Source organism: Equus caballus, chromosome 21 (genome assembly GCF_041296265.1).
Source record: "Equus caballus isolate H_3958 breed thoroughbred chromosome 21, TB-T2T, whole genome shotgun sequence".
Taxonomy (NCBI): Eukaryota; Metazoa; Chordata; class Mammalia; order Perissodactyla; family Equidae; genus Equus; species Equus caballus.
Window position 1 is genome coordinate 21395792 of NC_091704.1, and position 26390 is coordinate 21422181.

The 26390-nt window shown below is 40.4% G+C and overlaps 1 protein-coding gene across 13 annotated transcripts in view; it reads right to left on the reverse strand.

The window, feature by feature from the left end:
* Nucleotides 1-26390, reverse strand: part of MAST4 (microtubule associated serine/threonine kinase family member 4) — a 576096-nt gene that overhangs the window by 295201 nt on the left and 254505 nt on the right. For 5 of the 13 annotated variants that reach the window (XM_023625594.2, XM_023625597.2, XM_023625593.2 and 2 more), the window contains one exon: nucleotides 3865-3939. The exons of the other annotated variants lie outside the window; for them this stretch is intronic. In XM_023625594.2, coding sequence (XP_023481362.2) covers nucleotides 3865-3939 — 75 coding nt within the window. The remainder of the gene's footprint in view (nucleotides 1-3864; nucleotides 3940-26390) is intronic. 13 annotated transcript variants of the gene reach the window in all.

The window sequence follows — 26390 nt, forward strand, 5'->3', positions numbered from 1 at the left end:
AGACAGAAGCACAATTCCATGATTTCCATCGCCTTTATTCTACGTCATCTTTGCAACTACGAATTCTGGTCAACGCAGCTTCTTGTCTGCTCTGAACAGTGGGTTTCTAAGGTCTCAAAGACATTTACTCTTGAGATAGGTAAAAATGAAAAACAGGATCAATCCTAAAAGGTTTACAGTAGTGAGGAAAGAAGACCATCTGCTCTGAGATAGCTCTGGGCTGATCTTCCCAGCAGGGAGGCCAGGTTTTATAAACCTTGTTCTCATTAGAAAAAGGGAGAGAAATCGCTGACAATTAGTAACCAGGATTTTCAAGCCCTATAGTAGACTGAAACAACGTATCTTAGAATTATATGCAGGATTTTGGTAGTTGGGTTATCTGCCCCTTTGGGTAGTTTGGTTTGTTTTTTAAAGGAGGATAGAATGTTGAACACATTTTGGTTTTGAAATTTATTAAATGCTATGCCTACCACTATTTACTCTCAGACGCTCAAAATTTCAACACAATCTTTACGACCCTATTTATTCTGGATCAGCAAAGCCTCCAATGGAAAATGACAGCTCATCTAGAATAAATCTTCATCATCCTTTTGTGCTGAAATGCCAGGAGATTTCAAAACTAATCCTCTGTACACTCTCGTGCTCTTTCCTGTCCCCCTTCTGTCTCCCCAGATCCTGTCCCTGTTGCTCCCATCTCAAATTGATTTTTATTTAACAGAGGCCTTCAGCAGCTCCACAAATAACTGTTCTGTGGTCTTTGAACTATTATTCCTATTGCCTGTTTTGCTTTTATTCATTTGCTGTGTTACAGCATTCATCCTGGGGGACAGACAGGTGGGCATATTCTCACAGAGAAAGACACTTCCGAATTCCCAGTGGACAGGCTTAGCCAATCAGAGGGACATTATGTACCTCCGATTTCCCCCTAACCCTTTACTCTTATTCAAATAAAACAGATTTTAAAGCTTGTTTTCCTATACTCAAAGCATAAAAGGCTTACTAAGAGAAAAAAATTCAGGCTAAAAAAAAAAAAGCCAACTCCTTGAGCAGAAAATGAGCCCCTTCTATCTGGCTCATATTTTCCCCATAGCTTTAAAGTAATTCTGTTTTAAAAATTAACTTCCACTGAAGACAGTGATAGAAGATTGCCTAATAATAACGCTTGGCGAGTAATGAGGGATGATGGCATTCGTAGAGGGATATTAGGATTGAGAAATGCCATTCAAAAATCTCAGACTAAATGGTAAAATTATCTAGTTATAAATAGCCTTGGGAGAAAAGAAAAATAATTCCATAATTTGATAAAGGGAACATTCTATATTCTCTTCTCATTTTACAGATGAGAAAACCTAGAGCAATGAGGGCTCAGTGTTAAGCGGCTATCCAAGGTCACAGAGCCAGTTTATCACAAAGCCCAGTGGAGAGCCCAGCCTAGCATATTCCTGCTACCACTCTGTATTGCTACTGGGAAACTAAACGTCCTTACCTGATGACACTTCTTCCAAGATTACACAATGCCGACTCACAACAAAATCGATATTCTCAAAGATTTGGCAGCTGGTTTACCATAAATTGTTACCGGCCCTCAGAACGTGGGCACCTGTAATTTGCAAGAGTTCTTTACTACAACTCAGGTGTATTGAGTTGAAAATGATACAGTGCAGATTCTAAACCTATGTGCTTATAATGAAAGGTCACTGGCTACACAGATGCACATTTCCATTTGCTATTTACTGGCCAAGTAACATATCCACACAGCAAACATTGGCTTCCCCATCATTTCATACTGTTAGAAAAGATTTTTAGGCCCTTTCTCAAATTTCTACTACTGCAGTTTTTTGGGGAGGAAAGGATCTGACCTTTAAAACCTATTTGGGAACATGCCCGAACCTTTTCACACAGCACACTAAGGCACCAGACATCTTCTTTATAGCAACTTAATGAGTTCCTCTTAGAGTCTGTCTGGAAAAAGAAGCCATGATTCTCACTCAGAACAAAGTGGAGCAACAAAAAGACTCTCACCACCCACAGAAGAAAACCAGCTAAGTGACAGTGTAATGTATAACACTTTGCATGATGAGAAACATATTTTCGAAAATGTCCAGGGAGAATGAAACGAATACAAGAAAAAACAAGAAAGGGGAGCAACAAAAGCACATGCTCAACTGAGTGCTTAAGACCCCACCGACCAAGAGGTACGTGCTGGGTGTCACAGTGGACGTGCTTAGTCACACGATGCATTAGTGACTTGTTAGCTAAAACTCTCGGGTGGGACGTGAGAAGGACCTGCTGCACTCTGAACCGTGCTCTACTTCAGCAAAATGCACGTCTTATGCGATAAAACCATGTGACTTATTCACACCTACTTCATTTTTTCCCTTCACATACCAAGAGAACTTCCATGACGTCATCACAAGGCTCCTGAGACAAAGTGAGTTGTCTGGAGCTTGGGCAGTGGGACATCCGAGGCACTTAATGAATGTAACAAAGGGTTATGATGTCTGGAGTCCACTTTCAAATACTTGGGCACAGGTTATATAATAGTATACACATTGGTTACAGTTATATCCTGTACACAGTCAGTGGCCCTAATCAGAATCTACTTCCCCAGGGTGGTCAACTAGCATACATCACAGGTGTCTACTGAGATAGTCCACACCACAGATTTTGCTAACTGACATACTGAAACAGGTTCTCATTGCTGAAACCAAAATCGGTGCCTTTACTAGTCAGCATAATGGATGTGAAAAACAGGCTTTCCTTGTTGAAACTAGTGGTATTTAAGGTAAGAGAATTGGCAAAATCATCTGAGAGACATTCTCCAGCTTTGCAGGAACAGGGCATAAGAATCTAGGGAGGTCTGCAACTTGTACCCGAGGACTGGCTCCAACTGCTCAGTGGCCTCAAGCCCAGCAGCTGGGTCAGGGGTGCCCTGTGGCATGATGCCCACTATAAAGGTGAGAGAATCCTGCCTCTGGAAAGTGGTTGGAGGCAACTTCCACTCAACTTGGAGTGGAACTTTCCAGAAAGATTTGGCTGGAGCATTTAAAAGGCCAGAAAGCAAAGACTTTATGGGACAGGCTGCAGGAGTGCTTTGTGCCTGTTTGCTAATGAATGCTTGTTTTATAAAAGTCTGTGTGTAGCAGAACTGGCCTGTGACTTACTCCGGTTGTGTGCGATTAGGAAATCCTCGCCCAAAACCTCAGCCACTTTTCTGTGGCTGCTGCTATTTGTTACACAGCACGTAAGAGGTGGACATGATCAAATCAGCTTAAGACTGTTCTCCCACAAACACATAACAAACATGCAGCTCGTATAAATGCTGCACTGGAGCTGACCCACTCAGCTGGGGAAATTTTCAGGAATTTTACACATCAGTTGTTAAATGTAGCCCTTATTGTAAATTACAACTATCTAAACTCATAATTAAATACACTACATTGAAAACAAAGGTAACAGACACCCAAAACTGATTCACTTAATTATTTTGCTAAATTTCACTACGGTTTATGTCAATCATATCTGTATGGTGAAAAAACTATATCTTAGCACTCTAGTGGGCATCTCTTCCCTGCTCTGAGCTTAGCCTTGTCACACTGCTACTTGACATTGGCAGTGGTAGGAATATTTACATGCCAGAAACCAGCAAATGCTACCTACCAGGATTTCGTCTGTTTTCAGGGCTGGCTGCTGAACATTTACCAAACTCCACTGGTGTGGATGGTCTTGAATTAGTAGAGAAGACTTTGCCTCTTCTAAGGCCTTCAAATACACCGGCATAAATAAAACCCCACAACCCCATTTTCCGCAGAGGGACCATGCCGCCATGCACACCCGCCGCCCGGGGCGACGGGACACACTCACTTTTGAAGCAGCTGGGTCCACTAGTCTCTGGCGATGTCGGGCTGAGTTGAAATGGCTCTTCGGAGGCTGCCCTTCCTGACAGTGAATGGAAGATGGGGAATGAACAAGAGGTGGGAAGGGAGAAGGTGGGGTGTGGAATGATGGGAAAATGGTCAGAAAAGGGAGAGGGACAGTGTTTAACGGCACTGTACTTTGTTTTAGCTAAAATCTAATAATAAAAACACACAACAGGTTTCCCCCACAAAAGCACATGCCACATGCAAGACATTCTGTTAAAAACAGCCTCATATACGCATGTGTGTAATACAGTCATGAAGACAGCCCAGTATAAAGACATCTCCCATCAAACCTTCCTTTGCCTATTATCTGATATTGTCTCTAATTACATTTCAAGGACACTAAGGAAAACTGGGACACGATTTCCCCAAACATGAAGTCCATCTTCCTAGAACATCAGAAGGAAGGCATTAAGGGGCTTACTTGGAGTTAGACTTGCCACCCATATGGATATCACCAAAATGATAGGAAAATCACAGTCTATCTTAAAACCTTGAAAAATCTCCTGCCATCCAAGCTCCTCTCTCCATCATCCTGGAAGAATTCCTGGTGTCTGGAAGCCAGTGAAAACTCTGCCCCTAAACACAATTCAATTTTATTGGTTCAAATAGGGACTTGGGATTAAGGTTATTAACTTGAACTATGAAGAAGGGTGGTCTTTCCTTAGAACTACCCCCACTAAATCCCTGTGTAAGGATATAGGACAAATGGACCACACAGAAGACTTAACCCTTCTCCGTGACTCATCCATGCTATGACACGCATACACACACACACACACACACACAAACCAAGGAACTATGTTTTAAAGAGGAAGTTTGGAATAGGGGTCCCCATAAATGGTACAGAATTTCACTTCCCATCTTTCAAAACTGGACAATAGCAAACCAGAATTTAAGAAGCAAGCAGTATCCACAGTGGACATTGACTCCAGGGATGAGGAGGTTTAAGCAACAGAGAGAGTCTCAGAAAACCCCTGAGTTTAAAGCCCCTAGTCCAAGAGAAAGACTCCACATGGAGCGGAACACCCTTCACATGGAGTGTTAGCATTTGCTCTGCTGTATAGACAGAAGAGAGTGAAAAGACCTTCTACTTCGGTAAAAAAGTAATGTCTATATTATAATACTTAAGAATTCTTTAATTTTTTTCCAGGAATAACAGCTCTATTACTTTTAAGACATAGATCAATCATACGCACTTGAATTGCCAACAATCACTGCTTCTGTGTCCAAAGTATAATGCTTAATAATACTTATAATGTCATAAGTAGTAGATTGCAAGCCAGGATTATATTTTTCCTAGTAACTTCCCTACCGACATGCATTCTTCCCCTACCCTCTTCTGAAAGAATGGAAGGAAAGAGTCTTACAAACCCAGCTGACCTAGAAAAGTACCAAAGCTTTAACAGCATAAATGATGCTCATTAATTCACAGAATACCTAGCAAAACAAAAACAAACAAAAAACTGAGTATGACCTCTCATTCAATAGAATCAATAGTTTTTACATGAGAAGTGGTTTGGTTTTTTTGTTTTTTTTTTTAAATCACAGATTGTTTATTTGGCTTGATTGGAAAATTCTCCTCTAAATTTAATGCTTTATCAGAAAGTAATTTTAGTGCTTTCTCCTCCCTAAAAAAGGTTATCAGATGTAAATAAATAATTATTCTCATTAATACATCTGGAGAACTATCTGCCCTTATTAACCTCCCTCTGGAATGATTACAACTGATTTAAGAGTTCCAATGCACCGTGCCAGGCTTCCACTCATTAGGAAAAAAAATTAATCTCGGCATTAAACACACAATTACAGTCAATGCGCAAATTAACTAAATCTTAGGCCTGTGGTTTATTGGTCTTCTTCTGATTCCAAGGTGAAAATGTTATTTTTTTTTAATTAGCTAATTGCACCATGAACTCAGCAGGGGGCAGACACAGATATTAAACCTAGAATCTAAATCCTCAACTCCCAGTTTGTGGAAAGCCGGTTTTGGAGAGCACACTTCTCAATGGGAGTGGAGGAGGCACCTGGGTTTTGGGAAGCTGGTCTCCATTTTACCTCATTTATTATCAAGAACAATGAGTCTGCAACAACAGTCTGCTTTCAATGAACAAATAGGTCTACGAAATAATCAATATATTTACACCAATTCCAGCGATACATTTTAATAGAAACCAAAGAACAGCCCAGAAGATTAATGTCATTTTAACAGATTGCACAAGGAGTGAAAATAAAGAAATCGTGAGCAGCTCACAGCAAGTTTTCTCCATATGACTCCTATCTTAAACTAATCCTAATTTTCAACACAATAGTCACATGCTATTCTATTGTTGAAAAAAAAGTTGGTGGTGGTTAGTTGCTCACGTATTCCAGAGTTAATGTGATGATACTGAGACTTTGTGGAAGGTGTACACAGCTAGTCCTAGGTAGGAACCTCTGAGAAGAATTTAATCCATTAGAAGCTGGATATGCCTGCTTCTTCACTTTGGGAGACCTCAATGTAAAAGCTTTCTCTTTCTCTTTCTCCAGTCCTGTTACAGGCCAGATTCCCTGACATGTCCTGGGAAGGCACAAACATTGCTTCTTTGAGCACAGTCAGCTCTATCTGTTCAATTATGAAACACTTTACCTTTTTAAAACAGGGAACAGGGCTCTCATAAATGGTATCACAGAAAACCAACATCCCTGTATGACAATTCATAGGTATAGTTTTCCATGTTTGAGAAAAACATTAAATTCTAATACTTGGGACATTAAAGACAAAATTAATAACTTCATTTTCTTTTCCCAAATTCTTAGTCTCAAGAATCTATTTCTCCCCCTAAGTCATAGCCTTCAGACTCTGGAATCTGTCATTCCAGACTGAGACATCACTCTCGTGGTACCATTTACCTCCTGGCCAATGCCATCAATGTCAGCAAAATAACAGACTGGACCTGGGCAGGCCCACGGGGCTCTCAGCTGAACGGCTTATTTACATATGTAAATAGGGGCTCTTCACCGCAAGGGTAGAGAGGGCAGGAGAAGGAAGGTTGGAGACCTCACCATTAGCTTTGTGGAAACAGAAGCACATTATATTGCTTGGGTCAACGTCACCAAAATCATTTTGCAGTGATAACCACCACTAACAAAAGTAGCAGCCCTCAGTTATATGAATAAACTATTAAAAGATGCCAAAAGAAGTGTTGACATGTGAATAATCTGGAAACTTAAGGAGACATATTTCATCTCCATGCTAAATACTTTCATCAAGCCTTCTCCTGTTAAGCAAGTCATTTTAGAAATTATAAACATCCCTTAACACTGCAGATCATACTTTTTAAAGAGATTATTGCTCCCTAAACATTACAGATCTGATAGCGTAGTACTTTAGCTTAATTTGCATCACATAAATATATTTACAAGAATGCTCTGTGAAAAATAATGTATCAGGCATGAAATAATGGGTACCCAGTGAATTTACTGGCTGACATTACATTTTCTAAAAGCCTAATCCTTTAAATCAGGTATAAGTTATTCTATCTCAAAATTAGAGCCACAAGGAAAATTTAAAACTAAGTGTATCTATAATTTTGGCATTATTTTTTATTATTATCCCATTATTTTTTAAAAAACCTATCATTAGACATTTCCATCCTAGAGATTTTAAAGAAAAAAAAAACAAAAAGCAAAATGGAAAATCACATCATTGTTTCAAGGGCTCCTAGACCTCTTCTTAAAAGTTCATTCAAAATAGGTTTTTGTGCTTTTGTGAGGAAGATTGGCCCTGAGACGACATCTGTTGCCAATCTTCCTCTTCTTGCTTGAGGAAGACTGTTGCTGAGCTAACATCTGTGCCAATCTTCCTCTACTTTATATGTGGGATGCTGCCACAGCGTGGCTTGACGAGCAGTGCTAAGTCTGTGCCCAGGATGTGGACCTGGGAACTGCAGCCCACTGAGCGTGCGAACTTAACCACTACATCACCAGGCCAGCCGCTCAAAACAGTTTTAATTCCGAAAAGAATCACATGCATTCTCAGATAAGAATAAACTTTTTCACCTGACTCTTTTTTGAGACATCCTTTTGTCTGTGATAAATACATTTCAGCCCCAATTGAAGCTCTTACAAAACAGTATTCTTAAATACAACAAAGCTATTGCCAACAGGCACAGTAAAGGGGCCCCTGCACATCGATAAAGCAATCTAGAACCAGGCAAAGTCAAAAAATTCCATGAAAATAAACTGACTGAAAGAATTCACAAGCTGAGGTGATTTAACAATTACCAAGCATATCCAAATTGGGATCAGAAATCCAAATGAACATGGAAAAAACGCACCATTTAGAAGCAAGAGCACATTTTCAACGATGACATCGTAGGCTTCTAAAACCCACAGAACTAATCCCAGAATAATTTATGAAAACCTCCATCATTAATAACCTTGTCAAGATGAAAGTACATCATCTGTTCTTGTCTACTTTCAAACCCAGGTTTTTCAACTTGGCTCAAGAAGAGAGTCACCAAAATGGGGCAGGGAAGGGATACCCGCCTCTGAAAGCAAATCCTAACACAGTGGCTTCTCACTTTGTTCACTGTGATGCTCAACAGGAAACGAGTTTTACAACATGAAACACACTTGCCAATACCACCATCAATACACTCCATGTTCCCATCTAGTCTAGCACCTATTTAAGTAATGCTGGTCTCTACCCACTAAATCAACGATGTGACCTGCAGTTAAAAAACACACCGAGGGGTCACAGATGTACAGTGACAGATAAAAACCAGACCACTGGTGGAGAACATGATGCAGTCTATACAGAAACTGAAATATAACAATGTACACCTGAAAGTTACACAATGTTATAAGCCAATAAGACCTCAAAAAAAAAACACAAAAAACCAAGGGTATGGTTCTTAAACTGTGACACAATAGGAATTACCTAGTAATTCCTTATGAATGCATTAGTTTGTGTCCCAAACTTCAGTCATTTACTTATTAATTTTTTTCCCACATCCATGATCTATGTGTACTATTACATCTATTCTGAATACTAGTCTTTTCTTAACTGGTTTATTTCAAAAGATGACTCCTTTTTTTTTTTCTTCTTTTTTCTTTTTTGCTGAGCTAACATCTGTGCCAATCTTCTTCCACTTTATATGTCAGTCGCTGCCACAGCATGGCTGATGAGTGGCATAGATCCGAGCCCAGGATCCAAACCCACAAACTCAGGCTGCCGAAGCAGAGCATGCCAAACTTAACCACTATGCCAAGGGGCCAGCCCCAACTCCCTTTTTTAAAAATTTAAATACTTCAATTTTTAATGATGGTCTAAGAAATAACACCTTGAAATCACTGCTTTGTTGTGCCAGTTACATTTTTTTAAATACATATTAAGATAAATATATTAAAAACTATATAAAAATATCTGTATGCTGACTAATCTGCATGGAACCAGTGATGTCACATCACCTTGGGTGGCAGACAACGGGAGTGAGCACCCCAGGCTCTGTGGTTTTTGGGGGGAGGGGATGGTCACCATAAGCTGGCATTTATGACTCTGCTATAACATTTCTCCCTCGATTCCAACTGCCTATTCTGAGATGTCAAACAGGGATTGCAAAGTTCACAGGTCCATGACCCAATTCTTGACCTTTGCCCTCCATATCCGCCCTCCGCACTGCTCCTCATCTCCAGGAAAGGGAACCACCATTCACCCAGTTGCTCTGACCAATGACCTGGGAGTCAACCGTGCTGTCTTGTTCTTAATCTTGGTTTCCATGGGTGAAACAACACCCCCCACCATCCCTTATCTAATCCATCAGCAAATCCTACTGGTTTTAACGTCCTAACATATTTCACATTCAACCTTTCTTACTTTTGCCATTATCGACCTCATCCAAGTTATTTATCTGTATTAGTTTGCTAGGGCTGCCATAACAAAACCCCACAAATTGGGTGGTTTAAACAACAGAAATTTATCGTCTCACAGTTCTGGAGGCCAGAAGTCTCAAACCAAGGTTTCAGTAGGTTTGGTTTCTTCTGAGGGCCGTGAGGGAAGAAGCTGTTGTCCCAGGCCGCTCTCGATGGCTGACCTCTCCCTGTGTCTCGTCACATCATCTTTCCTCTCCATGTCTGTCTCTGGGTCCAAATTTCCCCTTCTTATGAGGACACCAGTATATTGGATTAGGGAACACCCTCGAAACTTACTCTTGACTTGATCGCCTCTGTAAAGACCCTATCTCCAAATAAGGGCACATTCTAACATATAGGAGTAGGGACTTCAACATATTTTGGGGGAGACCCAATTCAAGCCATAACACCATCCAAGTCATCCAGATTCCAGCTCTAGCCTCACATCTCTCTTCTGCTACTTTTGCTCTCCAGAGAGTCTCTTCTTCCAACAGCAGACGAAGCCACCCTAATAAAACATACATAATGTCACTCTCCTCCAAACCCTCCAGTATCTTTCCCTTCTACTCATCCAAAGTCCTTCCAGGGCCTGCAGAGCATGGAGTGACCAGCCCAGGCTCCTTGTCTGGATTCCTACTGTTCCCCACTTACTCCAGTCTGGCCACACTGGTCCTTGTGCTGTTGCTAGAGCACCTCAAGCACATTCCCGGCTCGGGGTGCCTGAAGATTCCCTTCCCTGGAAAACACTCCTTTTAAGTGTTTTTGCAAAGCATGCCTATTCGCTCCATTCAGGACACTCAGGAACGTCCCTTCCCCTAAAGGAGGACCGAGGCCCCCATCACTCCTGTCCCCTTGTCCTCCTTTACTTCATAACAGTCATTACTACCTGACATTATATTGTATATGTATGTGCTTGTCTTTTTTTCTACAAGCTCCACAAGGCCAGGCGCTTTGTCTCTTTCGTTCTCTATCTGGCTCTTGGTGGATGGTAGATAAATAATTATCAAACCAATAAATGAAGCAAATTTATATATATGATGCATAATTACACCAGCTCATCCATACCCAGTGTCTCAGTCAGGGCTCCTGCAGGAAACAGAGGGCACACTCACACTAGGTGGTTTGAGAAGAATTTGATAAAGGGCTTACTTACAAAGAAGTAAAAGGAGTGGCGCTCCTTCACCACCCCTAGACCAGAAGAGGCAAAGGGAGGGGGCTGCTTCCAGAACCTGAAACAGAGAGCTGGGAATGGAGGGTCACCTGGCAGGTACCCTTACCTTCAAAAGAACATTCAGCCAGCCAGTGCTAATGCCCAGGAAGGGAGCCAGAGAACAGTGATTTCTATATATTCTCTGTTCTCCCTCCTTCCATTCAATCTCCTGCTTCCCCATTGGGCCGAAGCCAACCAGACACCAGAAGGCAGGGAGCCCTTCGATGCAGGTCCATGGAGGAGGTGGGTAGAGGGAGAGAGGAAAAAAAGAAAGAAGGAGGGAGGGAGGAGAAGAGAGAGGAAGAGAAGTGGGGAAAGGGAGAGAGGGAGACAGAAAGAGAGAGAGGGATGAGATCAACCAATCGATAGACAGAAAGACATGGGGAAAGGCGCAAAGTGCTTTGGAGGTCAAAGAGAAGGTACAAGGCACCCACACGGTCACTGAGCAGAGTTAACAGCAGCAGCCATAGGGACTGCTTCCCTTCTCTCTGCTGGGTCCAGGCAGTTTCCCAGTCGCCCTTGCTGTACCGACTATGGCATATGCATTAGCACTGAGGCGCTGTGGACATGCCTCTGTGTTTGGTGGGAGGAGAGGCAAACAATTTGAGCAGAGAAGCCACCTGGTACCTTTCTTCTCTGGCTCTCGCTCCCCAGAAATGCTCAAGGGGAGAATTGGGTATTATCTGCGAAGCAACACATACCTAACGACAAGGAGTGCTCTTTTGTCAAGGTTTCACATTAATGTAATTTTGGTGGGTCTGCAGTCTCAAGTCAAAAGAAAACCCTGGGATTGGATTCCTGATAAAATTCTTACTTTGAATTCAAATTTACTGGCCAACCCTGGTACACTTCAATTTGCCGTTTAAAGTTATTCAACATTAGGGAAGCAGAAAAGCCACTCCACACTGAATCCACTAAGATTCCATGGAGAAGGGAGCTCAGGCACCCTCTGAGGTTTAGTGGGTAAAGAAGATCTCACCGAGGGCCAGTCTCCTTGCCACCAACCTTCCTGGGCCCCAGCGTCCACATCTGTAACTAGGCACCAGGCATTTGAAGGTTTGAAATTCCAACACCCTCTCTGAAAGTTAGTTCAGTATTGTAAAGATGAAAAACATCCAGGATATAATGTTTTAAAAAGGAGTAAATTCAATGATTGGGCTCACGTCATAGTTCAAATTTCTGGTAGGCATCATAATATGTATGTTTTGGGAATCATCATATTGACTTGCTATTTAGAAAATGTTTACGGTTACTGCTGTTCATACAGAAATGTTTGGGTCTTAGACTATATTATACCCATCAGTCAATGATCCTTTGTTAGAGCACTTCAGAACATTATATATTGATTCAAATTAATGAGTTTTATGTCAAAGACCAGTTAACATATTTTACCATAGACAATAAGGTTATGGATGTAATTACTGATTTGAGCTCCAAAAACACAGCACAATTATACTGCAGCACATATGTCAACTCACTGAAGTCACTTCAATTCAGAAAAAAAGTCTAATGATATCACATGCCACACATTTTTTAATGAGAAAAATTACAAGATACCTAAATTAAGAGAACCAATTTTCCACAGGGAAATCTGGGGGAAAAAATTTAAAGGTAAACCAATTTTCTGAAGGTAAAAGAAAATTTTCAGCTCTGAGTTGTACCCAAAAGGAAATTATTGCTGGCAAGTAATACGGCTCTGATAATTAGACTTGATTGGGGTTTAAATTAGGCAGGGGGATGAGCTAGGCTCCTCAAAGCTGTTTGGATTTGATTCATCTGTTCCAGCAGCCGTGGGGAGAATGGTCAGGGTCCCAGGAAAGGGGAGGCAGCCTGGCTGTGCAGATTGGAGTAGCATGCCACTTCACTGACCTCTCATCTTGCAGCTACTTATCACACACATTCATATGCGAAACAGATGGAGGGCCTACATATACACACCCCAGTCATAATTACAACTCTGAACATCCGATATAACACCGCTAACCCGTAACACAACGACAACCACGTCTTCTACCACAAGTGTAATCAGTATAAATTCTTGGGTGGGATATATGGATGAAAGGTCATCTTGTCCCTCCCTCTCATTAATAAGGCCCTGGATGCTTAGAAGATGTGGACTTTTTAAACAGGTACAAATAAAATCATCCTCAAGTTCAGGTCACGATGCTATAATTCCATTCTCCACTCTTTAACCAAAACCTCCTTTTATCTGGAGAACATAAACAAACTGCATGTTCGCTTCTCCACAGCAGTTCTACTGCCAGTCTTTGCCCTGTGGGGTAACACAGCATGGGAGGAAGGCACTCTACCGGAGCGGAAAAGGTCCAAAAGACCTGCAGATGTTTGCATCTGTATGATGGGGATAAAAACAGCTGCCTCTGTCAGGCTGTGGGATGAGATAACACAGGCATCATGTTCAGCACGTGCCTGGCATGAGTAAACACTTGATAAATGCTGGCTATTAATGGTACCAAGATGGCTCTCAGTAACCACTGATTTATGGCGCCTCTAACATTAACCCACTTCCCTTCTCGTTGCAAACTCCACATAACTGATTTCATAAGGATTTTGAGCATTTTGTACCTCTGTGAATAGAGCCTAGACCTGGGAGTTCCAGGCTTTATGGGGATCACCAATGGCTCAGATCCCAACATAACATTAAAAAATCACACATAACAAAAGCATACGATAGGCTCCCCTAGTTATCCAATATAAGGCAAATCCTGAGCTAACCTCTAAAGATAACTGAGCGCTGACTGCAGACTAGAAGCAGATGGCCTCAGCGCCTGCCTCGGAGCACCACAGCCTGTTAGCCCATCAGTCAGTCAGTCAGTCGTGTATCCTGACTGCATTGCAAAAGTGCTGTCCATGCACAGTGACTTTCCCATGCTGTCACTGCACTTCCACCCTGATTGTCCCAGACGCCCAGGGGAATGCAAACTAGGAAGGAAACATGCTAAACAATCAATGAGCAAAGTTTGTTGGTTTTTTTTTTTTTTTTTTTGAGTTAGCGGATGGGAAGTGGTGGGAGGGAAGTGCTGAAGCGTAGAGAATAGAGTGAGGGCAGATGACAGAAAGATAGAGCCGAGGAAGTGCTCGGGAAGAAAAACAAGGAAGGCTGCTGACGAAAAAGTGCTCGGGCAAAAAAAGGGGAAGGTGTTCTTTGCCAAGAAAAATGTGCTAATCTTCTGCAGCTGAAACAGATATTTAAAGAAACATTGTAAGACTTTTGTCTTTAACTCCTTAATACCTAATCCTGAAGGACTCCTAAAGCAGTAAGCAGCATTCCATGACTTACAGCTGTGAGCAACACTTCTCGAAACCAGAACCTCTCTTCCTGTGCAACAGTAAAGAACCAGAGAAGCAGCTCTATTGTCTCAATCATAATTGCACGATCCTTAGAGGAGAGTAAATATCCTGGTGAATATATGAGTTTCTAAATAGTTAACAGTTATACAGAGCATGTCCTGTGTGCTGGCTCTGTTGCACATTACATGTATGAACTACTTTAGTCGTCATGAGAGCTTTAGGAAATGGGGACTACTGTTATTCCCAATTTACAGATGATAAAATAAAGGTATAAAAAGGTTTAAAAATGTGTATGAGGTCACAAGCTGGTAAGAAGTGGAATGGGGATTCAAATCCAGGCAGACTGGCCACAGAGTCTGTACTTTCAACCACCACCCCAAAGAACCTCTCATTAGTCATAATCGATCAACAGTAAGATACAGTGAGCCACTTACTTAAGGTAGCGCTAATTTATCGGTTTGGCTTTCTAGGTTCAGTGACCTCAAGCATGCTGAGACGTTTCATAAAGGAATGCAAATCCCTACTAAAATCAAAACCTATTGCTCCACTAAAAGTCCCATTCTAAGAGAGCCACAAACAATGTGACCCACCGTCTCCATCATGTCCTGGCTTCCAGGAGAAAGTCTTTAGGCAGCGCAGCTCTCTTCCTGATGCCACTGCTGTCACTCACACTCCGAAGATGAGATACTCATGTGCTGTGCTATCTCCCTTACCTAGTCTTCTCCTTGTATTTCAATCAGGCATGTCATATGTTATTGCGCTCAGTGACAAGCCTTCACCCAGCTCCCTTAAAACCAGTGGCTACATTTCATTCATTCCTTAGTATCATTGCTCTCCAATTATCTTTGAATTTGGTAAAAAACAGACGTTAAGATAAAGATATCCCTTGGAAAACTGTTACATAGTCTAAAGATACCAATGAGTTGAAGAGGTAACCAAGATAAAGCTCTCCAGTCTGGTCCTATTGTTACTGGGGGGGGGGGGGGGGTTATGGGGAAGGTACCAGGTTTGCAGAAGTGGGGAGGCAAGGAAGGGTAAGGGGGTTGGGAGAGAGAACCAAGAGTCAATGAAACCACTGACCTATGTCTCAAATAAAGGTACTACAGCAACATCAATTCTATTATTCCTGTACTTAGATACAGCATAGTTTTAAGGAATACCAAAATACCGAAAAGCACAATGGTAATTACCAATATGAAGGGCAGAATAAGAAACCTGAATGTATGTCGAACAGGAATTACAGACGGAAAGACTGGAGATTATGAGGAAGAGGCAGTATGTAAATCTTAAACTGCACAGCAACAACATAAGAATTGTTACAATACTGCTATGATTTAACAATGTATTAGAAGCCCTCACCAATGCAGTAAGAAAATTAAATAAGTAAGCAAATAATCGGAAAGCTACTGTATTTGCAGCTGATATAATGTCTCTACTAAAATATGAGATTCTACAGACAATACTTCCTTGAATGATTAAAAGAGCTCAAAAGAAACTTTAGATACAAGATCAATATATAAAAATAAACAGTATTTGTATACACCAGCAACAACCAATTAGAAAAGATTTAAAAATATACAATTCACAATAGCAACAAAAACTACAAGATATCTGGCAATACATTTATTAAAAGATTAACACACACACAATGGCCAAGAGGTACATGAAAAGGTGCTCAACATCACTCATCATCAGGGCGATGCAAATCAAAACCACAATGAGATATCATCTCATACTTGTTAGAATGGCTATCATCAAAAGCACAAGAAATAATAAGTGCTGGCAAGGATGTGGAGAAAAGAAACCTTCGTGTACTGTTGGTGGGAATATAAACTGATGCAGCCACTATGGAAAACATATGAAGGACCCTCAAAAAATTAAAACTAGAACTACTATATGATCCAGCAATTCTACTTCTGGGTATATATCTACAAGAAATGAAATCACTATTTTGCAGAGATATCTGCATCCCATGTTCACTGCAGCATTCTTTTCAATAGCAAGACATGGAAACAACCTAAGTGTTCATCACTGGATGAATGGATCAAGAAAATTCAAAATATATATACAATGGAGTATTATTCAGCCATAAAAAAGAAACAAAGCCTGCCATTTATGACAACATGGATGCACTCTGAGGGCATTAGGGTAAGCAAAATAAATCAGAGAACAGACAAATACTGTATAATCTCACTTAAATGTGAAATCTAACAAAACCAAACTCGAGGCTGGCCCAGTGGTGTAGTGGTTAAGTTTGCATGCTCTGCTTCAGCATCCCAGGGTTCACAGGTTCAGATCACGGGCACGGACCTACATACAACTCATCAAGCTATGCTGTGGCAGCATCCTACATATAAAATAGAGAAGAATTGGCATGGATGTTAGCTCAGTGACAATCTTTGTCAAGCAAAAAGAGGGAGATTGGCAACAGATGTTAGCTCACGGCCAATCTTCCTCACCCCTCCAAAACAAAAAAGTTTTCACCACAAGAAAAAGATGTGTAACTACGTGAGGTGATGGATGTTGACTAAACTTACTATGGTAATTGTTTTGAAATATATACATATATCACATCATTATGCTGTACACCTTAAACTAATACAAGGTTATATGTCAATTAAAAAAAGAATAAATGTACAAAAAACACTGTAAAACAAAAAAAAGGATGAACAAGATCTATATAGTGAAAATTATAAAATAGTTTAATGGGTACAAATGAATACCAGAATTAATGGAGACATACACCATGTATAGATGGAAAGACGCAAATACTCCACCAAATTAATTTGACAAGCCATTGAAATTCTAATCAAAATTCCAAGTTGATTTGTTTTGGCGGAATTAGACAAATAATTTCTAAAATTCACCTGGAAGACTAAATAGCCAAAAACATCCAAATCAATTCTAAATAAAAGAAGCACAAGGGCGGCCGGCCCAGTGGCGCAGGGGTTAAGTTCACACGTTCGACTTCAGCAGCCCAGGGTTCACAGGTTCAGATCCCGGGTGCGGACATGGCACGGCTTGGCAAGCCATGCTGTGGTAGGCGTCCCACATATAAAGTAGAGGAAGATGGGTGTGGATGTTAGCTCAGGGCCAGTCTTCCTCAGCAAAAAGAGGGGGATTGGCAGCAGATGTTAGCTCGGAGCTAATCCTCCTCAAAAAAAAACCAGCACAAGAATAGGGGACTTGCCCTACAGAAGTGAAGATTTATTATAAAACTGTAGCAATTAAATCAGGTGGTGTTCACTGGAAAATAAACAAACAGAGTGGGGCAAGTAGAGAATCCAAAAACAGACCCTTACACAGATGGGAAGGTAGTAAAAATAGAGACAGAATAACAAACATGAAGGAAAGATACACGAATTCAGTAAATGACCTGGTGAAAATTCACTTTCCACCTGGATAAATAAATTAAATCCATACCCCACACCATACTAAGAAAAAGACAATCAGATGAATGAAAAACTTAATGTCAAAACACAACTTTAAAAATTTTAGGAAAAAAATTGAGATATGTTCCTATTCATAGGTCATAAAAATATTTCCTAAACAGGTATGAAAAGCAAAATTCATGAAAAAAAGACTGACACACTGTACTGTATTAAAATTTAAGGCTTCTGAATGATGTCATAAATTTTAAAAGGAACAGACTAAGACAAGATATTCCTAATATGTAAAATTTATCAAGAAAAAAGCAACAGTAAAAATAATGGGTAAAAGATATGACCCAACAAATTAGATAAGATGAAAGCCAAAATGAGCACTAGACCTATAAAAAGATGCACAACCTCTTCAGTATAACTCAAAATGAAAGAGCAAAATAATCACTTTATACCCAGCAGAATAGCAAAAATCAAAAAGTCTTCAAAATACCAGGTGCTGGTGCACATGAGAGAAAACAGCAGTCTGCTGGTAGAAGTGTACATTGGTTCAAGCACTTGGACAAACTTTTCGCAATATCTATTAGAGCTGAATATGTGTACACAATATTGAAAATGAGTATACAACAGAACCCAGTAATGCTGCTTCTGGGCACATACCTGACATGCAAGCAGCAAGAAATCCATACACGGATGTCCACTGAAGCGTTCTTGTAATAGTAAAAATCTAGAAACAACTAAACAGGTCTATTATTAGGGGAAAGAATAAAAGAAATTGTGGAATATTCATAAGATGAAATACTAGTCAGGATTTAAAATGAATGAACTGAATCTGTATGAATCAAAGATATATCAAAAAACAATTCTGAGTGGGAAAAAAATGCAAAATATATAGGAGAGAATAAAAACACAAACTGGAAATACACACACCAAAATTATGATGGGAGTTGCTTGTAGGAGGGAGTGTGAATAAGGAAACAAAAGCCTGGAGAGGAGTTTTCAGGCATCTTTCTTTTATGATTTAACAGGGGTTTTTTTTTATTATAATATTCAATTGCTTTCATTAAAATTACTATCTGAAGAAAAATGACAAAATGTAAATATTTCTTAATTTTAGATGTTCAGGTATAGAGCTGTTTGTTATATCATTCTGTACACTAGTCAGTAATTTACACACTGAATTTTTTAAAAGACCACATTTAACAGCTGGTCATATACCTGTGTAACCATCACTCTTGTCTAGGTCAATACTTAAAACAAGGACAGCCCAATTTCATAAAAAGCACAATCAAAAGATCTTCTACAATAGTATGGGCATAAGGGCTGTCTTTGTGCAAATGCACAGTATTTGATTCAAAATCAGATAAAAAGTACATCAGATTTAAAATCAGAAGGCCATCAGTCAGTATGTGCCTTCCTGATAAAGACAACACACGGAAACCTCTAATCTTTCCCTCCAGACAGCATTGACATTGACTGGCACATGTGAGGGCAATTAATAACTCTTCAAAACTGAGATCAATATCTCACTTTTCCTTCTGTTCAAGTGGAAATAGTAATATAAAGTAGCATAAATCTTCCAGAAACTACTGTACAAAGGATTTATCTATTTGAATTCTAGGTAAGAGCCAAGCAGGTCTTTATCTCCCTCATTTTCCCATTCTCACCATCACGGTCGAAGGTCCCACCTGTGATCAGGCCTCAGCACCCCTCTGCAGATGTAGCAGATGCCATGGTTGCCTGCATCTAATTCCACAGGGTCCCCCACACCCACACTCATATCAGCCTCAGCTGCAGTGGGGACTCAGAGCAAAATCAGATCAACCTGGTGCTACATGTCCCAACTCAAACACACATATTGTGCATTTTACTACTTCTGCCCCAGGCATTCTCCAGGACCATGGGAGTCTGCCAGGCCCAGAGTGAGGAGGCGTCAAGTCCTCTGGGACAACCTTCAACCAATGGGGACGGGAGCTGGCAGTGGGTAAATGCTCTGGTTTCCTGCAGGAGTCCTTCAAATGGACAACTCCAGGAAAGATTTTTTTCAATGTGTGTCTCAGGAGGTCCTGGTGAAGCGACATTCCCAGTGCCCATCACAGCAATCTTAGATTGGCTTTCCTGCTACATCCCTCATTTACCCAAGTTCCTGCTTCCTGAGGTCACCTCCCAAACCACTCGCCTTCAAATCCTCATTTCCAGCCCTGCTTTCAAGAGAACCTAAATTAAGAGAACAAATACCATCTAGTCCAGCTCTGAATGCATCTCTTCTAATTCATGGATTCTCTCAGTTTTCAAATAGTTAAGTGCCAAACAGCATATGCACTGCAGTCACAAAAATAAATAGGATAAGAACCCTGTTGTCAAGGAACTCACAATCTACACTTGTACTGAATGTGACACAAGCTAATGTGAAGGCATGTAAAAGATAACAGTGTTGTGAAGTAGGGGTGATCGCCTCTGCCTGTGGAGGTGCTCCCAGTACACAATGTGTTCCCTTTTCTAACTCTAGTAGGCAGCGTCTAAAACAGCTCCCAGTGATCCTCAGCTCCTGGCATCCACACCCTTCTGTAATCTCCTCCCCTTGAGTGTGGAGCTTAGTGATTCACTTCCAAACACCAGAATACAGCAAAACTGATGTGGTGTCACCTCCGAGATTAGGTGACAGAAGACCATAACGTCTGTGGGGCTCTCTCACTTGCTCACTCTGATGGAAGTGAGTTGCCATGTTGTGAACTGCCCTATGTTATGTTGTGAACATAACAAGAAATGGAAGATGGTCTCCAGACAACACCCAGCGAACAACTGAGGCCCAGGCTCCAATGACTTGCAAGGCGCTGCATCCTACCAACAGCCACTTGAGTGACCTTGGAAGTGGTTCCTCCCCCAGAACAGCCTTGAGCTGACTGCAGCTCCAGCCAATACCTTGACTTTAGCCCTGTAAGAGCTCAAGAGCCAGACCACCCAACTAAGGTGCGCCTGGATTCCTGACCCACAAAAACTGTGGTAAATAAATGCTTGTCATTTGAAGCAGCTACATTTGAGGTTATCTGTTATGCAGCCATAGAACCAATATACACACCAACCATGATGAAATATAGACTGATATGGATATTGTCTAGAAGGAGCACGTCTGATGTCTAATTCTTATTCTTTCATGCACTCATTCAATAACCATTTACTATGTGTTAGGTAGTGTGTACACAACAGTTAACTTAAAAAAGACACTGTCCCTGCCTTCTTGAAAAAGGCAAGCTTGTAAAATTTGTAGCAAACCTATTTATGCAACTTCACTAACATTTTAAACTTGACTTGTTATAAATGTTTAATCTCTGCTGGCTCTTGAAGTAACTTATTAAACATATAGTTAAATGGCTTTGCTACATTAATGTACTCTGTGTTCAATGCAAGATACCTAAAGGTTTGTCCCATCTGCTCAAAACATAAGTTATATATTTAGAAAAGAATTTGATTTTCTTCTCCTCAAAAAGTCTTACAGGAATTAGGCCTTTTCCTTCCATTCATTCAAAAAACTATTCCCACAGGCAGAAAACCCACGACGCAGCGAGCTGGAAAACTTGATGTCCAAACATTCTGTAATATTTTCCAAATCAACTAATTCGGAGTCTACCTTCTCTTACTCTCTGATGAGACTCAGTACCCACTGTGCAGACCCAGGACAAACAGTAAACATGACTGACCAGTACTGCTTCTGTGAGACTTCCACGTTTTGTGGTCAACTTTTCCCTCTCACATGATACTAACTAGAAAGAACAAACTGATAAAAGCGAGAGTGTTCTCTGGCTCACTCATCAAATATTTCTTCAGTCCTATTTGTTTATTAAAAAAAAAATACCATCAGCTTTCCCACAGCACCACAAACAGCTCTGGGAAGACTTAAAAGAAATATGACCATTTGGAATAAATAGAAAAAGAAAGATAAAGGGAAATGATTTTTCAGTGAAGAATTGAAACACAGACACACTTCAACCTATCAAACCCATATGACTCAAATAATTAAACTTATCCCACCTATATCTTTTATAATGTCAACTGAATTATCACATCAGCCATGCAGCCTTTTCGAGCATGTCTCTATTATCTTCCCATTCATACAATCCTCTTTAACCACCCATGGCTTGAGCAAATGTTCCCTTTGATTAGAAGCAATTCTTTGACTCTCCACCAGTCAGTGCAGAAGGCCACAGAATACAGACACCAGAAAAAGTGGGGGGGGGGGGGGGGCCAAAAAAGAACTTAAGATTTATTAACCAGCCTCTCTTAGACTAGCTTTGGGCTTCAACCGGGGGATGTCACCCACTATGACACTGACACTGTTGAGAAAAGCATGTCATCCAAGTTTGTTTTCCAGTTTCAGATGAGAAGATACTGCACTCTTCCTCATCTCAGATTTTCCACAAACCCATTCCCCATCACCGAAAGGAACACAATGGGGATTCTATTTAGGGAGACAAGACAGTTTACCCTTCATTCAGGGTGTCCTTAGAAGAATACTAACGCTTACCTCTGCAACTTTTGGAAACTTACTCCACTCTATTGAGCTTTGCGAATTTGCACTGCAATGATATTTTCTATATAAAAGATTTACCTCTGTTTCTAATTTTGGGGAAAAAATGTAGTGCAAATTAATGGATTTCAGCTATGTAAAATGTCTTTCAGCCCAACCCCTCTCCCCAAATCACTTTGGAGTAAGAAAGGACCAGACCTCAGTATAGCGGATAAATTGTGAAGCCAAAGAAATGCAAGTTTGCATCCACACAGACAGGTCCTATGATGTTCAAGAAATTTGCTGAACACCTCTGAGCCTCAGTTTCCTCTGCCATAAAATAGGGTTATAATGCCTAGCCAGGTCATTTTGAGGATTAGAGCTAATATACATAAAGTGTCTAGCACAGCATCTAATATTTAGTGTGCATCCATTACACTACGGAAGGTTCTTATTACATATGGGTCACGACACCAAACCCAATACTAGAACACTAGTGGAAATTATTATTCATTAAAAATAATAGGAGTTTAGTGAGTGTCAGATAACCTCATTGGGTTATGCAATACGGGGTCAGACTAGGCGATCTTCAGAACCTCTCCAGCTCTAAAATGAATAATGCAAAGAAATGAGGTACCACTTAGCAAGTCTGAAAACAGTCAAAAGGAAGGGGATAGATAGAAACTGTTCTTAAAAAGAATTATTCCACAATTAATGAATGCTCAACTTCAGAAGGAAATCTGCAGCAAGGGAATGCTGATACAAAGAGAGTCACAACAGAGAGGAGGGCACACACCATGATAATGCGGTGATATGTGGTGCTAATAAAAATAAAAAGAGTCTTAGATATGTAGCACAGGTTTTTAAAACATTAAGAAAATGGTGACGCTAAGGAGTCATTTTCCCAACAAATGAAAGAGACTGCAAGCTGGAATAGCATCTCACACAATTAAACTGTCCTTTAAGAGCAACGGCCAGCACAAAAAGAATGCATCTGAGGCCACTTGTAGAATCCTCATGGCTCTTGCCATGGGTGTTAAATTTTGCGTAACAAAAATTTGTAACTAACGAGTTGATTCAAATTGCCTGGCAGCCTAATCAATTAGACCTCTGCCCCAGCCGCTCTCCCATTAAACCCCAGTTAAGGCTATGCTCTACTGGATTCTTTTTCTCTTCTCCAAGCCTTTCTGCTGAGTCTTTATGTAGAGACATATAAATAGATAGCGAGATAAATAAATAGATAAGATTATGGTTCTTACACACAAAAAACAGGGCCAAGATGGAATACTATGCTGAAATCTAATTTGTTTTCAGAATGATTTTAAACCATTCTAAATTATAAAAGACTGAGATTACCATCTTTGGGGAAATGTTCGGCATGCACTGAGTATAAATATGCCTAAGCCGCCTCTGCTGGCAAGAGAAACCCTCTCCCCATTCCAAAAGAAAATTCTTCCCACTTGCATGCAATTTGGCAATATTTTTTCAAAAAAAAAAAAGGGGAAGGGGCTTAAAATGAGTTCTTTGCAAATTTTTTTTTGAAGGCCTATATTTGAAAGGAATCAAAAATGCAAGTTTCAAAGGTTAGTTATGGCCTATAGATAAGTTTTGTTCAGGGTTTCCAAATAAAAGTAGAATTTGAATGCCTTTACACAGGGCATATACTCTCAGTTTGACCACAGACTCCACCATGCCCTATTGTGCTGCAGGGGGCTTTACACATGTGTCTTATGTGTCTAGTTCCTGAAGACATTTTAGCCTGCCTTCACTTTCTTAAAATATAAAATTAAATATTTAAGAAATACATACAAATTCAAAGTCTGAAAAAGAGAGGTTGCAACAATTCAGGACAGACTTTTGAAATTAAGTTAAATCAGAAGATTCACTTAAGCATATTAATGAACTTTCTGAAAAGGGGTCATTTCTGTTAGGCAAGGACTACTTTCTTATTTGAAAAGTTATTATTTACAAGTTTAACACAGCCACACAAAAAAAACTCAAGTAGCTGCTATCACACGACGGCCGAGCACACAGACTGTGAACGAAAACACCTTGATTCTGATCTTTGCTATTTTGACAGCTTTGTTTCAGTCACTTTATTTCTCTGAAACTCAGGGTTCTTAGCCGGAAGATGAGGGAATCAAGCTAGATTAAGTCTAAAGTTTCTCTCTTAGACTTAAAATTCCATGATGCTCTAACTCTAAGCACTGTGGGCGATATTGTTGAAGAAAAAGGAACACTTTTTTTTTTTTTTTTAAACAGAAAAGCTCTACACCTGGGCCCTAAAGGAGTTACAGAGGCAGTGAAAGGCAGATCAGGCAAATTCTCTACCTGGAATGCTGCAATGAGTCAGAGGATGTCCAGTGACAAGCATCTAGAATTTATCATCTTTATTCTGGCTGATGTAACCACTGTAAATAATTGCCTCATGTCTTGAGGTAATACGCCTTTTGCCAAGGACCCCATTAACATCTGAGCAGACCTTTCGAGATTCTCCTGTACCTCACACATAGCTGTTATCAAATTATATATTTTTTAAACTTTCTGATTGTAAAAATACATAAGATTCATAACAGAACGGCTCAAAAATACGAAGAGAATTAAAATCACCTGTAACCTAGCCCTTGAAAATAAACTCTATTAATCCTTTACCACATGTCTGACCATGTATTTGGGATCTCACAGGATACAAGATGGTTTTCTTAATCTCAGGAAGGGTGGAGTAAATGAAAAAAGACAGGGAAGAGAAAAGGGAGGCAGGGCAGGGGAAGAGAAAGGAGGGGAACAGGGAAGAGAGAGAAGGAAAGAGAATAGGGAAGGGAAGGCCGAGGGGAGAGTAGAAGGGAGGAGGGAAGTAGGATGCAGGAAGAGGGGGAGCTGGGCAGCAAAGGGAGGCTCGGGAGAGGGGAGCAGCTCAGGCAGAGGGCAAAGGTGTTTCCTTGGTGAAGCTCTAATGAAGATTCTGGTCTCTGCTGCTTCCTCAGCCTCCCACTGGAGTAGGAAGCAGAATGGAGGAAACTGGGCAAAGTTAGACAGAATCCTTAAAATCTCCATCAACTCTGCGAAAATACCTCATGGTCAACCTCTAGGCCACAGAACCCCAGTTTGGCTACATCACAATTCAAAAATGCCCCCAAAGAACCAAGGGAACCCAGAACAAGGACACTCCCAATGATCCCAATTACTTTCACTGAGTCAAATAGGTTTGCTATTTTGCAGAGGCTGCGACCCTCATCAAAATTCCACCACCACAACTGATGATGTGAAAAGAGCACGAAGGTGGGCTGGACAGCATGAAAGTCAACTGCCTCCATATGTCCAATGCAGCTTTCTGCTACGAGCACACCCGCCATGTCAGCTGCCTACGCCCTACGCATAAATGTTGCGGCTATGGACATAACGTGTGGTTTGGCATGAGCATCTGTGGAACTGGGTCTTCCATCGTGAGCACAACAGACCAAAAATCTGAGAGCATTTCATAAAGGCAACACACCGGCGAGAAGAGGAAAACTGGGAAGAGACAGAAAAGAAGTGGAGGACAAAAAAAGTCATTATAGCCAGGATTCCCTGTTTCACAATCCTAATCCCCACACCACTGCATCTAATAGCCGACAGATGTGAACAATTATTTAGAGCAGAAATGATAAAAGGCACTAACGATATAAAGCTTTATGCTGACTTGCCACATCAGCTCTTTATCAGTGTCAAATCATTTATAGGATAAAAATTATAACAACTTAGGCTAACTGACCATTGGTGAAGTCATGCCTAATAATTCTTTACTTGCTAAACAAACAAAATATCTGCCTCCTTTTAAGAGGTTAGCGGAGTAAGAGCACAAACATACTAATCCTTCAAAGAAGAGCTATTTTTTTATTGCAAATGTCACTGAAATAAATTTTCATTCCTTAAGCATCACCTTTTTTGTGCTGCTTCTAACCTCTTCATAAACAAATATTCGTATATTAAGACATATTTACATTGTAAAGTAACAAAAGTAAGACATCTTTGTAGAAGAAAAAATGCAAGATATTTTAGGAGGGAGCTACACTAAATTTACTTTGGTATCAAAATAAAAATTGCTAAGTATTCAAAAGGAAAAATCACTATCTTAAGCAAATAGTAACTAAATAAAAGCCACAAAATAGCGAGGATGCTTTTCACTCCAAGTA